The sequence below is a fragment of the Dryas octopetala genome, chromosome 2 (assembly GCF_963921425.1).
Source record: "Dryas octopetala chromosome 2, drDryOcto1.1, whole genome shotgun sequence".
Taxonomy (NCBI): Eukaryota; Viridiplantae; Streptophyta; class Magnoliopsida; order Rosales; family Rosaceae; genus Dryas; species Dryas octopetala.
In genome coordinates, this window is record NC_141367.1 from 14,688,368 (window position 1) to 14,703,618 (window position 15,251).

A 15,251-nucleotide genomic window follows, 5' to 3' on the forward strand; every position below is an offset into this window, starting at 1 on the left:
TGTTACAAACAATAAGTAAAGTGTAGCTCAGATTAATTAATTTTAAATTTAATTCAAATCGATATCCAAACTCTTTGTTTAAATCTATTCAAATTTTAAGCAAAATTTTATACACTACATTAAAAAAAAAAAATTGGAATTCTTTGATGAATAAAGTATGTCAGAGGGTACATACTTTAATAACCTTATAGTATATATTAGCCTTTAAAACGAAAAACATTTTATAAACGAACTGTAAAAGTTATGGAGGAAAATCATTTGAGATTCCTTATAGTGTTAATATTGGGATGGCTGGTCCTTATACAAATTGTAATGCAAGAAAAATATTCTCCATATTCCTCTCTTTTTCATTCATTTCCTTCTCATGATCTTCCATACTCATCATTTGATGGACGTTATACATATATATATAAGCATTTCCTTAAGCACTCCATAAATCCTAAATGTATTGGTCTCGTTCTTAAAGAATGTATATCTATAATATCAGAAGAAGATTTTCGAAAGTGTGTGCAGTCTCATATAGAAGAATGTCCTATAAAAAATTAAGCATTCGAAATAATTGTAATTTTGTAGAACGACATCTATGATAGCAAATTTTAAATTTGGTATAGACAATCTTACTTAACTCTCTCTCTCTCTCTCTCTCTCTCTCTCTCTCTCTCTCTCTCTCTCTCTCTCTCTCTCTCTCTCTCTCTCTATTTAATGAGGTGCAAGCAAGGGTTTAAATTTCGAAGTTTTCGGCGAAATTTCGCCGAAAATTTCGATTTTCAGGGGGTTCGAAATTTTAACATGAATTCGACAAAATTTCAGAAAATTTCGGCGAAATATTTGAAATTTCGCCGAAAATTTCGACCGAAATTTCGAATAGGGTAAACTCAAATTTTTTTGAATTTGAGCAAAATTTCGCTCAAATACCCACGCACCCAGGCTACCCAGCTAACAGCCTAACCCTCACGCAGTCACTCACGCCTCACCTGAAGCATCGCACACCTCTCTCGATCTGAAAGACTGAAACCCGATCTGCAGCGCCGCCTCTCTCGGCTTGCTAGTCGCCTCTCTCTCTTCTCTCTCTCTCACCTCTCTCCTCCGTCTTCTCGGCTTGCAGCAACGCCGATCTCTGTTTCCGTTCTCGGACTCCGGCCATCTTCGCAGCAACTCTGGCCACCTCGAAGCATCCGGCCACCTCGAAGCCTCTGGCCACCTCGAAGTTTCCGGCCTTTCTCTCTCACTGTGAGTATACAGCCAAAGTGCCAAACACAACAGTGATTTCACCTCGAAGTCTCGGACTGTGGCTGATTGTTGAGTTTTTTTTTTGTGTTAATGTGTTAATGTGTTATTAACTTATTACAATTTACAATAAAGTTTGGCTGATTGATCTTGGGTTGATTACTTGATTTATATAAGATAAATTATATTGATCTTGGGTTGATTTATATAGATTTGGAATTAATTGTATGATTTTGGGTTGATTTTGATTTGTATAATTTGTATGATGTTGGGTTAATTTTGAATCTTTAATTGTATAATTTTGGAATTGATTGTATAATTTTAGGTTGATTTTGATTTGTATAATTTGTGTAATTTGTATGATATATAAATATTGATATGGAAGTTGAAAGTGATGATATGATATAAAATTTGAATTGGTATGATTTGTTAATAATTAATATGAAATTTGTATGATTTGTTAATACTTAATAGTATCTAATATGTATCATGTATGAAATTGCCGAATTGGTAATTTAGAATTAGTGAAATTAATATGGAGTTGGTAATAAATTAATAATTAATATGAAATTAGTAATATGGAAATGAAATTACAAATTAGTAATATGGAATTGCCAATTGGTAATATGAATATGATATGAAGTGACAATTACAATTATGGGCAAAACCCTCCAATATTCTACCTACCACATCTGCCTTACTTGGTTGAGTCTGATAGTAACTCATTGGCACAACAAGAGACAAATTCTTCAAATGAGTATGCTTATGGGCAAATTCAACCACAACATATTCCTGATCCATATGGTTGGCATGTTGGCAATTACATGCAAAATTATGCTGGAGAAGTATCTTGGGATGATTATTCTTCGCATTACATCTACTCTGGACACGATGATACTGAAGACAGCGGAAATTTTGAACCTCCTTGTTGATGCTGAAAAATGGTAAAGCAGTCAACGTCGAGTCGAACCACGTGGGCCCGTTGACCCACCACTGAGTGGATGACACGTCGAAGTGGGGTAGGAACGGGTAGCTGGGTCCGACTAGTGAGTAATGAGAGAGAATGATATCCAATGCACCCTGCGCAAGTACACAAAAGTGAGCGAGAAGGGCACCGGTGTGGTACCGGCCGAAGCTCCTCCGACGCTCAAGTCAGTGTTCAGAGAATCTGTGAGCAGAGTGAGTGAATAATATAATATTGATTGAGTCGTCCTTTTGTGACAAGAAGGTACCTCTTTTATAGTACCTTTGGAAGAGTGTCAACCAATCCGGTGATGACACGTGTCCCTTGTGATGACTTGCACTGTAGGAGCGCCACGTGTCACCGGTCTCGAGGATCCGAGTGAGTTGACACGGGTCGGGGCTTAGGAGGCCGGAGCCTATGGGGCCGGAGACTAGGAGGCCGGAGCCTAGGGGGCCGGAGCCTATGAGGCCGGAGCCTAGGAGGCCGGAGCCTAAGAGGTCAGGGGCTAGGAGCCCAGGAAGGGTCGAAGCCCAGGAACTTTAGGAGGGGCTTATCCTTTGTGCCCAGGCCCAAATGACATGACGTTAAGCCTTATGTGACTGGTCATTATGCGCAGATGATTAGTTATATGAACAGAAGTCCCCCAAGTTTCCGAGCAAAAGATACTTCTTGGTTGGGAACTTTGTACACAAAGAAGTCCGAGCAGAACGACAAGTGTCCACATACTTGTTCCTGCTTAAGATACTGTCCAGAAGTCCCCCAAGTTCCTTAGCAAGAAAAGCTGTCCGGTCCGGTGGAGGAACTTGGGGGACTTCTGGACAGTATCTTAAGCAGGAACAAGTATGTGGACACTTGTCGTTCTGCTCGGACTTCTTTGTGTACAAAGTTCCCAACCAAGAAGTATCTTTTGCTCGGAAACTTGGGGGACTTCTGTTCATATGACTAATCATCTGCGCATAACGACAAGTCACATAAGGCTTAACGTCATGTCGTTTGGGCCTGGGCACAAAGGATAAGCCCCTCCTAAAGTTCCTGGGCTTCGACCCTTCCTGAGCTCCTAGCCCCTGACCTCTTAGGCTCCGGCCTCATAGGCTCCGGCCCCCTAGGCTCCGGCCTCCTAGTCTCCGGCCCCATAGGCTCCGGCCTCCTAAGCCCCGACCCGTGTCAACTCACTCGGATCCTCGAGACCGGTGACACGTGGCGCTCCTACAGTGCAAGTCATCACAATGGACACGTGTCATCACCAGATTGGTTGACACTCTTCCAAAGATACTATAAAAGAGGTACCTTCTTGTCACAAAAGAACAATTCAATCAATATTATACTATTCACTCACTCTGCTCTCAGATCTTTCTGAACACTGACTTGAGCGTCGGAGGAGCTTTGGCCGGTACCACACCGGTGCCCTTCCCGCTCACTTTTGTGTACTTGCGCAGGGTGCTTTGGATATCATTCTCTCTCATTACTCACTAGTCGGACCCAGCTACCCGTTCCTGCCCCACTTCGACGTGTCGTCCACTCAGTGGTGGGTCAACGGGCCTACGTGATTCGGCTCGACGTTGACTGCTTTACCATTTTTGAGCATCAACACTCCTAGAAACTTTATATGGTATTGATTACTTTTGTAATTCACGTGACAATATTGTAGTAAAAATAAAATTGAGGTATTATTGAAGTAATTATTAATTAGTGAAGCATTTTTTTAACAGTATTTGCCTCCAGCGTGCATTATATTCATCATATATCACATGAAATATACCATATAATTTAGTTTTTTCAATATTTTTTATCAATGTAGTAGATAATATGTTAAATAAACATATAGTAAAGTTTCATTCAAAATTTTCGTATTTTAATAGTAATTTCCGTCGTTTTCGTCGAATTTTTGTCGAAATTTTAAAATCTTCAAAATTTCCGTCGAAATTTTCATGGCAATTTCCTCGAAACCCAAAATTTTATTCCTTAGTGCAACGTGAAGAATGGAGACAACTAGAAAGTACTGAGACATTCAACGACAAGGAGTCTTCTACATTGGAAAGAGCAAGCTCTGAATTACAATATAATGAAGTTCTGATAATTGAAATTTTCAAACAAAACAAATATATATGCGTTATGAAGGAACTTAAGTTAAAACGCCGCCGTTTGCCTCAAAATGCTGTCTCTCTCTCCTCTCCAATCTCTCAGACCCTCTCTCCCTCCTCTGTCTTCACTCGGCAACCCCCAAAGCCTGAGCTGTTTCTCAAATTCATTACCAATACCAACCTCAACAACTCGCTGCTGTCTCCGCCACAAGTCCCTGAAAATCCAATCCCTCGACGCCGCCCGAGTCTACCACTACGAGTCCCACTCTCTGAAGATCGCCATCGTCGGCTTCGGCAACTTCGGCCAATTCCTCGCCAAGACCCTCGTCAGCCAAGGCCACACCATCCTCGCCCACTCCCGATCTGACCACTCCAAAACGGCGCAGAATCTCGGCGTTTCATTCTTCTCCGACCCCCACGACCTCTGCGAGCAACACCCACAACTCATTCTGCTCTGCACCTCCATAATCTCCACCGAACCCGTCCTCAAATCGCTGCCTCTCCAGCGCCTCCGCCGCAACACCTTGTTCGTCGACGTGCTCTCCGTCAAGGAGTTCTCCAAGGCATTGTTGCTCAAGTCGTTGCCGGACTATTTCGATGTCGTTTGCACCCACCCCATGTTCGGACCCGAGAGCGCCAAGCATGGCTGGAATGGGCTTTTCTTCGTGTACGAAAAGGTCCGAATTGGGTCCGAGGGATCGAGGGTTTCGCGGTGCGAAAAGTTCTTGAACATTTTTGAGAAGGAAGGGTGTAGAATGGTGGAGATGAGCTGCGCCGAGCACGATAAGTACGCCGCGGGTTCACAGTTTATTACCCACACAGTTGGGAGAGTGTTGGAGATGTTGAAATTGGAGTCGACGCCCATAAACACCAAAGGGTATGAGACACTGTTGGATTTGGTGGAGAACACAGCTGGGGATAGCTTTGATTTATATTACGGGTTGTTTATGTATAATAAGAATGCGTTGGAGATGTTGGAGAGGTTGGACTTGGCTTTTGAGGATTTGAAGAAACAGCTTTTTGGGCATTTGCATGATGTTGTGAGAAAGCAACTGTTTGGCAATGCCGAAAAGGTGAGAACTTTGCAGGAGGATTACTCTAACCAGGCTCAGAATGGAGCTGCATTGGTATCTTCTTCAAAAGATATGAGGTAAACTTTCAGTGCATTGAATTTTTTTCTTTTCTATTTTTCTTGAAGAAATGAATTTGTTGGTTTTCGTAGTTTGATGGACATTTTATCTTTTGCTTGCCTGTTTGATATACACATTGTGAAATTTGTTGGGTATTCACTGCGTGTTAGTGATTTGTTAACAAATAGCTTTAATGGAAACCTTCAGGTTGAATATTGCTCAGCCACGTGACCACAAAACACAGATTTTGGATCGCTTTGATAACAACTCAAGGCTCAAGATTGCAATTGTTGGTTTTGGCAACTTCGGTCAGTTCCTTGCTAAAACCATAGTACGCCAAGGCCATAAAGTCCTGGCATATTCTCGATCAGACTACTCTGATGTGGCTCAAAAATTAGGGATTTCTTACTTCTCAGATGCAGATGATCTCTGCGAAGAGCATCCAGAAGTGATTCTTCTTTGTACATCCATTCTTTCAACTGAGAAAGTTCTGAGGTCACTGCCCGTTCAGAGGTTGAAGAGAAACACTTTATTTGTTGATGTTCTATCAGTAAAAGAATTTCCCAGAAATCTGTTTCTTCAGGATTTGCCGCTGGATTTTGATATTCTCTGTACACATCCTATGTTTGGACCAGAGAGTGGTAAAAATGGATGGAACGGTCTTTCTTTTGTTTATGATAAGGTCAGGGTTGGAAGTGATGAATCAAGAGTATCACGGTGTGACCAATTTCTTAATATCTTTGCCCGAGAAGGGTGCCGAATGGTGGAAATGTCTTGTGCAGAACATGATAGGCATGCAGCAGGGTCACAATTCATTACACACACTATGGGAAGGGTTTTGGAGAAGTTAGGTTTGGAATCGACACCAATCAACACAAAGGGTTACAAGACTTTGTTGAATTTAGTGGAGAATACAGCAGGAGATAGCTTTGATCTTTACTATGGCTTGTTCATGTACAATATAAATGCAATGGAGCAGCTAAAGAGGTTGGACCTCGCTTTCGAATCATTAAAGAAGCAGCTTTTTGGGCGTTTGCATGGTGTGCTTCGGAAGCAACTTTTTGAGAATGCAGATAAGTCCGAAGATGTGCAGGAAAAACCCTTGTTGCCAAAACCATCCCATAATGATTCTGCACTGACACCTTCTTTGGAGGCCCTTAACATTCAGAAGAACTAAATCATCTTCCTACCTTATCGATAAGTAAAATTTATCCACATGATTAATATTTTGTTCTTCAAAGTTATGAATTTGGAGTAAATTTCTGTTCTGTTTGTTTACTGGAAATTAGCAAAATCCAAAATTCCGGACCTGTCTGTCTGTTTATCTATTTTGTTTGAATGGTTCCACTTGGGGCTTTGTGGTGGTGTTGTAACTTGATCACGTACTGCATCCAATGGGAATCAGTGAAGACATTGTTTCTGGTCTGGGATCGAGCTGCTGGAGGTTGGTTCCGTAGTTGCTGCAAGTCTATACTCCTTGTAGCTGCTTTAGCGCTCCCTTAGTGAGCTTGTTGATGATACTGATTGAGTTAAAGATATGAAATCTTTTTGGGGTTGGCTCTTGTACAACAATGGATTTGTGAAAGTTATCAAAGTTGAGTGCACTACAGTCTGCATGGACAACATTAAGCTCAAAGAGAGTGTGGGTCGATGCATTTTGGGAAGACGTGATGGCATATGATGCTAGGGATGATATACCCCTTGATTGTTGGGATGAGTTTAAATCTTTGGACGTTTTTTGCTGTCCCTCCATCTATGGTGTTGACTTGTTAAAGATGTATCGTTTGTTAGGAGTAGTAAACATGGAGCTCCATTTTGGGTCAACAGGAGCTCCCGAGTATGTATTCTTTCCCTGTCTTGTGAACATCAACACAAAAAAGAATGTTTTGCCAATTATCTATTAGATTTTGAAATATGATCTCTTGCTTTTTATGCTTAGTACATGTCTGGGGGTGCTTGACTAAAGAACAATGAGCAGAATTAAAGATGTCTAAATTGATACAAAAAGTTCTGCTAACGAATTATGCAACAATCCAAATGATACATCTTCAAGTTGATCATTTTTTTGTGTTCAAAGTACAAACCAAACCATAAAGGCTATAAATATCAAGTTTATAATTTTGCTGCTTCAATTGGTCTCCTCCCCTGCTGGAAGTACTCGAAATAGCTGCCACCATAATTTGTCACCGTTTTGTACAATCTTGGCCTTGACTCATTGACCAGGCTTTCAAAGGGTCCAATCTCTTTATCTGATTCAGGGATGCAGAACGTAGCCAAAGAAATCCTCTCCCTTTCTGGATTAGTCACTACCTTGTGTACTGGGCTCTTGAATATTCCATTAGTCAATATCTGTGTTGCATCACAGAGAACAGGTTTTGTAAGCCAACTGTTGCTTGTTAAAATCTTGTAACATGCACAATAGGCCATTAAAATTAAGCAAACTTGGTAACCAAATATTGAATGTTATATGTGAGAAAATAGAGCAACATAGTGCTGATTACCTCCGTTTGATCACCAACATTAATGAGAAGCGCCTCAGGAACAATGGGAGCTCTAACCCACTGATCATCTTTAAGAAACTGAAGGCCTTCCACTTCTTTATCTTGCAAGAGAATGGTGATTATCGATCCATCTGCATGTGGTTTGAGACCGAGGACAAGATCTGGCCTTGGACATGGAGGATAAAAGTTAAATCTTGTCTGCATCTTTCCTTGTTCTCCATACTTGTCCAAAAAGCAATTATCCTCCAAATTCAATGACCTTGCCATGGCCTTAAGGATAGTTTTGGTTATCACTTGCAACTCCATGGTATATTGGTTTAAAGTTCCTCTGCAACATGAATGAACCCTTCAATTAATGGAAAGTAATTCTAAATTTAGATAGATTATGGTTTACTATATATATAGCAAAGATAAGTTACCTAAAAGATTTGGGATTTTCTGGCCAAAATTTGAGCTTACGATGGTCTTCTGGATGTATGGTAAGGTATAGTCGGTCAGACCAAGAAAGTGTTTGTTGCTCTGAAAAAATGATGTCATTCCCATACCCTTCAATATCGTTGACTTGCCTCAAGTATTTCTGCTTCTCTTCCACTGGAAGTGCAAAAAATTGCTTTGTAATCTCACGGACTTTGTCTAGGAATTCAGATGTCATGCCATGGTTTATCACCTGGAACACCAAAAGCAGCCTCAGACATGCCAAAATATATATATGCATAAATCTAAATGTACAAGTTCTTTGAAATCAGACCTGAAAGCAACCCCATGTGCTAAGAGCTGATCTAAATTTGTAAAGTTCTTCTCCAATCATTGAGGAAGGTGTGAGGAGACCAAGATCAATGACTGGAACATCCATCAACTGAACAGAAGAAGCACTTGGGGGCCAAACATATCCATCTTTTTGAATATATCTGTCTAGCACTTTTTCCCCTTCGGTGACAATTTCTTGGACAGTTTTGGATCCTATTAACTCCATCTTAGCAGGGGTGGAGAATTCAGCCATGTCTTTTCTTTGTGGCCAAGTGGATTTATCACTATTCAGGTAGGTTGAGTTGCTGTAGATACTATGTACCCCAAATGGTTTTTGTAATTTTTTTTGGTGAGGGGTTTTTGTAATTTTAGCTGCAAGTGATCTTTGCTCAGTGCTAAACTACAAGGAAAGCACATAATGGAAGGAAATTTAACTTTTCCTACAATTCCGAGGAAGAGGGGTAAATCCCAAGCCAAAAGAAAAAAAAATCTATACTATTTAAATATGTTTTCATGGTGTGTGTCCAATGTATGCATATATTTCTTTTTGCTAATAGTCAATGTATGCATAATATTAAACTAAGCACACTGTCTTTTTAATATGATTCCAAAAAGATCAAGATTTGTCTTTTTAATATGATTCCAAAAAAGTGAGATCATCACCTGGGTTTTTGAGTAACGCGGAAGCCACGCTTGAACCCACCACACAGGTAATGAGACACTGAAATCAGGATTTTGACGTCTAAAGACTCATTCACAACTACAGTCCAAATTGCCTAGTAATTACTTATAAGCCTTTATTACACTTTACCAACCTGAATTTTAAATTCAATCTTATTTTAAAACTTAAAAAAAAAAATTATGTCAATTTACCACATGAATTAAAAATTTATTATAATGTACCACCTCTGACTCATTTTATCTAAACTTTTGTTAAAAATAAGGGTGTTTTGATCTTTTTAAATCAATTTTTTATTATATCAAAACATGTAAAATATAAAAAAACTATTTTTTTTTAACAATATGAACTTGAAAATACCAAAATACTATTATTTTTAACAAAAGTTTAGACAAATTAGCCAGAGGTGATACATAGCAACACATTTTTAATTCAGGTGATAAATTGACACAATTTTTTTTTTTAAGCATTAAAGTGAGATTGAACCCAAAATTCAGGTCGGTAAAATATAAAAAAGCCCTTAACTAATAAAACAAACTTTTCAAGTAATGAGATCTTGTCACAGAACAACTAAAGCTCCTACCAAATCCTCATCATTTATTAAGCTTTAAGAACACAATCATATATATTTGATTGGTGTAGCTTGGGATTATCAATTTATCATATACCCATTTTTCACAGGTAGGGGGGCAACATGGGTGGGTTTGTTCTTCCTGCCCATTGAAGACCAGTCACCACCACAATTCATTGTGAAAGAAACTAGTTTTGGTTCTGTGGAGGCTTCTCCTCCATTAGTTCAGATTCCCATAATTGATATCAGTCTGATCCTCTCCTCAGAAGATGAACTAGAGATACTAAGAGCAGCTCTCAGCTCATGGGGTTGCTTCCAGTTACCTCATCATCATCTTTTTAATTTGTTCTTGATCGATGACGTGGTTTTCATTTGAAGATTATGTCTAAAATTTGGATTTGATTGTAATAAAATCTAAACTACGAAGACTTGATTGAAATAATTGAAACGACCAGGACGAAATTGTAACAAATGTAATTTTCTCTTGAATCATGCTTCATACTGATTACTGACCACTCAAATCTTGAGTTGTTCCCAATTACTTAGAAAAAGAGATTAATGTACATAAACAAGCAAATATGCGCACTTGAAAAACTTCAACAGTTCAGCTTCTATGAGGATATATTAAAGAGAGAAAATTTGTATGATATAGAAATAACACACCTAAATCCTTCTTTCTTCTCTCCATAAATATCAAGTTTATATTTTTACTGCTTCAATTGGTCTCTTCCCCTGCTGGTAGTACTCGAAATAGATGGCAACATAATTTTTCACCTTTTTGTAAAATCTTGGCCTTGACTCACTGATCAGGCTTTCAAAGGGTCCAATCTCTTTATCTGATTCTGGGATGCAGAATGCAGCCAAAGAAATCCTCTCCCTTTCTGGATTAGTCACTACCTTGTGTACTGGGCTCTTGAACATTCCATTAGTCAATATCTGTGTTGCATCACAGAGAACAGGTTTTGTAAGCCAACTGTTGATTGTTAAAATCTTGTAACATGCAAAATTAATGGACCATTAAAATTAGGCTTAATTATCGATTTACCACCCAAAACTGTAACTCATTCCCACTTTACCACCTGAAAGTTTTTTTGTCCCAGATTACCACCTGTAACTTACATCCGTGTCCCATTTTACCTTATTCCGTTAACAATTCCGTTAATGCTGACGATCTGGCCGTTAATACTGACGTGGCGCGCTAGATGTGCGCCACGTGTCACATCCTTTTTTTTCGCATTTTTTTATTTTTTTTTTATTTTTATAAACTTTGAAAATTAATTAAAAATAGCTCTGAACTCAGAAAAATACACGAAAAATTCCTACGGACTCGTCTTGACTAGCACTAATTTACTATAAGGTTAAATTACCAATTTTCCCTCTAAAAATTTCCAAAAAAATTAGAAAGTCCAAATTCATTTCTAAACAAATTAAAATAAATTTTCCTCTATTAAATAAATTCTAGAAAAAATTCTAGAATTTTCATAAACTCTTGGACAAATTCTCAAAAATATTTTGAAAAATTACCAAAAGCCTGTTTTAGAGAATTATTTCGAGACTTTACAGAAATTATAGAATTTTTCTAGAATTTATTTTATAGGGAATTTTATTTTTCTCTAAGACCGAGAGGTCTTTTGGGTAGCAAGTGTTCACGAGAAAGGTATTGTTAGTTTTTAGAAGACTAACGGTGCAGACCTCATATTTTTTGGAGTTCGGGAGATTATTCTATGAATTTTCAAAGAGTTTAGAGTATTTTAATTTTCTAGAAATAAATTTGAACTTTCCAAATTTTTTGGAAATTTTTAGAGGGAAAATTGGCATTTTGACCCCATAGTAAATTCGTACTAGTCAAGACAAGTCAGTAGGAATTTTCCGTGTATTTTTCTAAGTTCGGAGCTATTTTTAATTAATTTTCAAAGTTTATAAAAATAGAAAAATCAAAAAAATCAAAAAATACAAAAAAAAATGTGACACGTGGCGCACATCCAGCGCGCCACGTCAGCATTAACGGAATTGTTGACGGAACAAGGTAAAATGGGACACGAATGTAAGTTACAGGTGGTAATCTGGGACAAAAAAACTTTCAGGTGGTAAACTGGGAATGAGTTACAGTTTTGGGTGGTAAATCGATAATTAAGCCTTAAAATTAAGCAAACTTGGTAACCAAATATTTGAGAGAATGGAGTAACTGAACTGCAAATTGGAGCCTAAACAAAATTGTAGTGCTGATTACCTCTGTTTGATCACCAACATTAATGAGAAGCGCCTCAGGAACAATAGGAGCTCTGAACCATTGATCATCTTTAAGAAACTGAAGACCTTCCACTTCTTTATCTTGCAAGAGAATGGTGATTATTGTTCCATCTGCATGTGGTTTGACCCCTAGGACAACATCAGGCTTTGGACATGGAGGATAGAAATTAAATCTTGCATCCATTTTTGCTTGTTCTCCATACTTGTCCAAAAAGCAATTATCCTCCAGATCCAATGACCTTGCCATGGCCTTAAGGACAGTTTTTGTTATCACTTGCAAGTCCATGGTATATTGGTTTAAAGTTCCCCTGCAATGTTCACCAATAATAGGGTTATATTGTCATCTATGATTTTATTTATACAAAAGGGAGTTCTGCCTATATACCATATTACCATGAATTGTCATTTTGCCTCAAGAAATCTGAGGTACAAGCATTACTGTAATGTTGGACACCATACATGAATCCTCCAAATAATGAAAAGTAATTCTAAAGGTAGATAGATTATGATTTGCTTATTGTTTTTAGTGGGAAGAACTAGATATATAGCAAAGATAAGTTACCTAAAAGATTTGGGATTTTCAGGCCAAAATTTGAGCTTACGATTGTCTTCTGGATGTATGGTAAGGTATAGTCGGTCGGACCAATCAAGTTTTTGTTGCTCTGAAAAAATCATGTCATTCCCATACCCTTCAATATCGTTGACTTGCCTCAAGTATTTCTGCTTCTCTTCCACTGAAATTGCAAAAAATTGCTTTGTAATCTCACGGACTTTGTCCAGAAATTCAGATGTCATGCCATGGTTTATCACCTGAACAGCAAAAGCAGCCTCAGACATGTCAAAATATGCATAAGAAAGTCTTTTTTTTTTTTTAAATCTACAAGTTCTTTGAATTCTGACCTGAAAGCAACCCCATTTAATAAGAGCTGATCTAAGTTTGTGAAGTTCTTCTCCATTCATTGAGGAAGGTGTGAGGAGACCAAGATCAATGACTGGAATATCCATCAACTGGACAGAAGAAGCATTTGGGGGTCCACCATCTCCATCTTTATGAATATATCTGTCTGGCACTTCTTCCCCTTTGGTGAGAAGCTCTTGGACAGTTTTGGATCCTGATAACTCCATCTGAGCAGGAGTAGAAGACTCAGATTCAGCCATGTCTTTTCTATGTGACCAAGTGAAATATCACTATTCAGGTTGGGTTGCAATAGAGACTATGTACCCCAATTGGGTTTTTCTAATTTTAGCTGCAGAAGATCTGTGTTCAGTGCTGACCTACAAAGCAAACCACGTGATGAAGGAAATTTGACTTTTCTTGCTATTTTGAGGAAGTGGGAAAATCCTAAGCAAAAAGAAGAAAATGAAAAAGAGAAAAAAATATCTATACTATTCTTTTTTCTATTGAAAGAGTAGACTGTCTTCTTTCTATTGAAAGAGTATACTATTCTTCTTTTTATTAATCGACAATTGTCATTCGACAAAGAGAAATCAATGACCGGTCTTTGTTATTCTTACTTGTGTATCAAATATTCCAATATATGCATATGTTTCTTTTTGCTAATATTGAAAAAAAAAAAAAAAAAAACAAGTCAGCAAATTAGATTCTGAGTGATGCTATTCCGACCACTCTAAATTGCTGAATTGACCATTTTATTTCAAAATTTCAATTTTACCTTTAAAACAAAAAATTTCAATTTTATTTGTCAGGTTATTCGACAGTTATCTACCGAAATATTTGTGGTTATTCAGCAGTTATCTGCTGAACATTGGTGGATTTTTCGGTAGATAACCATTAAATGAAAATGAAAAAGGCATTCGACAATTATCTGTCGAAATATTTGTATTTATGCAACACTTATCTGCCGAACATTGGTGGATGTTTCGGTAGATAACCACCAAATAGATCTGGGTGATTTCTTCATGTTTTTACAACAAATTGTAAAATAGGAAAAAAATTAGACAAAATATGTTAAGATGGTCAACTCACCAGATGAGGGTAGTCTACATAACCTCACTCTAGTGAAATGGGGTATTTGCTTTTGGAAAGAAGGTGAAATGGGGTCTTCGTTTCTGGACATAAGGAGGTCTAAGACCACAAAAACAAACAACTATCCAGAAGGGCCGGCCCAAGAAAATAGCCCGGAGTCTAATCTTCTAAGAAAGGCCCAATACTGATCTTAGCTTGGATTTTATTTATATTAATTCTGAAAAACCTTTCTTTTTTATTATCAATATTATTCTATAAAAAAGTGTGTATTTAGAAAAAGAATTTTTTTTATGCAGTTACTTATGCAGACTGATGTGATGAAAGTAGTAAATAGAGAAATTTTTTATAAGACTTCTAACTACATATATGGTACGATTATTCAATAATATTACGGCAATATGTGTATTACTTATTTTAAAGATAAAAAACTTTATAAATATAAATAAATACACATGCTAAAAGATCTTTCATGGTTATATAGTGAATTAGCTTTGATTCATTTTCTTGTAGGGAGATCTTAATTGAATATGCTACGAAGAAAAGGTCTGATGGAGCTTTGCTTTAAGGCCATTGTAAAGTCACTAAAACTGGAAGAGGACATCTTCTTGGAGAATTTTGGAGAGCAAGCTGTGATGCAAGCAAGATATAACTTCTACCCACCTTGTCCCAAATCTGATATGGTTCTTGGCCTCAAATCTCATACAGATAAGTCAGGAGTGACTGTCCTCTTGCAAGACAAAGAAGTTTGGTGAGATTTGGGTTGGGTGAATGTGTTGGGAGAAATTTGGTGAGATTAATGATGTTGGAGTATTTTGGTACTTGGGAGGGGTGTGTATGAGAAAATTCAAATGTGAGATGACTGTGGGGGGTGTGTAGTGAGAAAATGTGTACAAAAAGAGGAAATGAGGTGTGCAAATAGCAGCACCCATTTGAAATAATAGATTAACACCCATTGATTTGGAATACATGGATTTGGCCCAAATCCAAATCCTCTCTTTAATTTAAATCTAAATAGATGAATTTGGATTTGAGCTCTTCAAATCCAAATACACCTATTGAAATACATCAATCCAAACGGGACCTTAATGTATTTATAAGTCTAAATGCAGAGGTT

At 37.8% G+C, this 15,251-nt stretch overlaps 3 protein-coding genes across 3 annotated transcripts; 1 reads left to right on the top strand and 2 right to left on the bottom strand.

The window, feature by feature from the left end:
- The first annotated feature begins 4,343 nt into the window (after nucleotides 1–4,343).
- On the top strand, nucleotides 4,344–7,201 carry LOC147293338 (arogenate dehydrogenase 1, chloroplastic-like). The gene is made up of 2 exons (XM_086232024.1): nucleotides 4,344–5,422; nucleotides 5,610–7,201. The coding sequence occupies exons 1-2, from the start codon at nucleotides 4,344–4,346 to the stop codon at nucleotides 6,577–6,579; spliced, it is 2,049 nt and encodes a 682-aa protein (XP_086088150.1). The 3' UTR covers nucleotides 6,580–7,201.
- A 153-nt stretch (nucleotides 7,202–7,354) lies between these two features.
- LOC147293339 (protein LATERAL BRANCHING OXIDOREDUCTASE 1-like) lies at nucleotides 7,355–9,122 on the bottom strand. The gene is made up of 4 exons (XM_086232025.1): nucleotides 8,652–9,122; nucleotides 8,323–8,570; nucleotides 7,904–8,231; nucleotides 7,355–7,751 (listed from the first exon to the last, which is right to left on the bottom strand). The coding sequence occupies exons 1-4, from the start codon at nucleotides 8,901–8,903 to the stop codon at nucleotides 7,515–7,517; spliced, it is 1,065 nt and encodes a 354-aa protein (XP_086088151.1). The 5' UTR covers nucleotides 8,904–9,122; the 3' UTR covers nucleotides 7,355–7,514.
- A 1,341-nt stretch (nucleotides 9,123–10,463) lies between these two features.
- LOC147293340 (protein SRG1-like) lies at nucleotides 10,464–13,508 on the bottom strand. The gene is made up of 4 exons (XM_086232125.1): nucleotides 13,051–13,508; nucleotides 12,713–12,960; nucleotides 12,131–12,458; nucleotides 10,464–10,836 (listed from the first exon to the last, which is right to left on the bottom strand). The coding sequence occupies exons 1-4, from the start codon at nucleotides 13,306–13,308 to the stop codon at nucleotides 10,600–10,602; spliced, it is 1,071 nt and encodes a 356-aa protein (XP_086088251.1). The 5' UTR covers nucleotides 13,309–13,508; the 3' UTR covers nucleotides 10,464–10,599.
- Nucleotides 13,509–15,251: the final 1,743 nt, after the last annotated feature.

Excerpts from the sequence above, each read along its gene's own strand:
- LOC147293338 (XM_086232024.1), top strand. The coding sequence starts at position 4,344 with ATGCTGTCTCTCTCTCCTCTCCAATCTCTCAGACCCTCTCTCCCTCCT. Across the intron at positions 5,423-5,609 it reads TCTTCTTCAAAAGATATGAG|GTTGAATATTGCTCAGCCAC; the intron begins GTAAACTTTCAG and ends GGAAACCTTCAG.
- LOC147293339 (XM_086232025.1), bottom strand. The coding sequence starts at position 8,903 with ATGGCTGAATTCTCCACCCCTGCTAAGATGGAGTTAATAGGATCCAAA. Across the intron at positions 8,232-8,322 it reads GAAAATCCCAAATCTTTTAG|AGGAACTTTAAACCAATATA; the intron begins GTAACTTATCTT and ends TTCATGTTGCAG. Across the intron at positions 7,752-7,903 it reads ATGTTGGTGATCAAACGGAG|ATATTGACTAATGGAATATT; the intron begins GTAATCAGCACT and ends GATGCAACACAG.
- LOC147293340 (XM_086232125.1), bottom strand. The coding sequence starts at position 13,308 with ATGGCTGAATCTGAGTCTTCTACTCCTGCTCAGATGGAGTTATCAGGA. Across the intron at positions 12,459-12,712 it reads GAAAATCCCAAATCTTTTAG|GGGAACTTTAAACCAATATA; the intron begins GTAACTTATCTT and ends TGAACATTGCAG. Across the intron at positions 10,837-12,130 it reads ATGTTGGTGATCAAACAGAG|ATATTGACTAATGGAATGTT; the intron begins GTAATCAGCACT and ends GATGCAACACAG.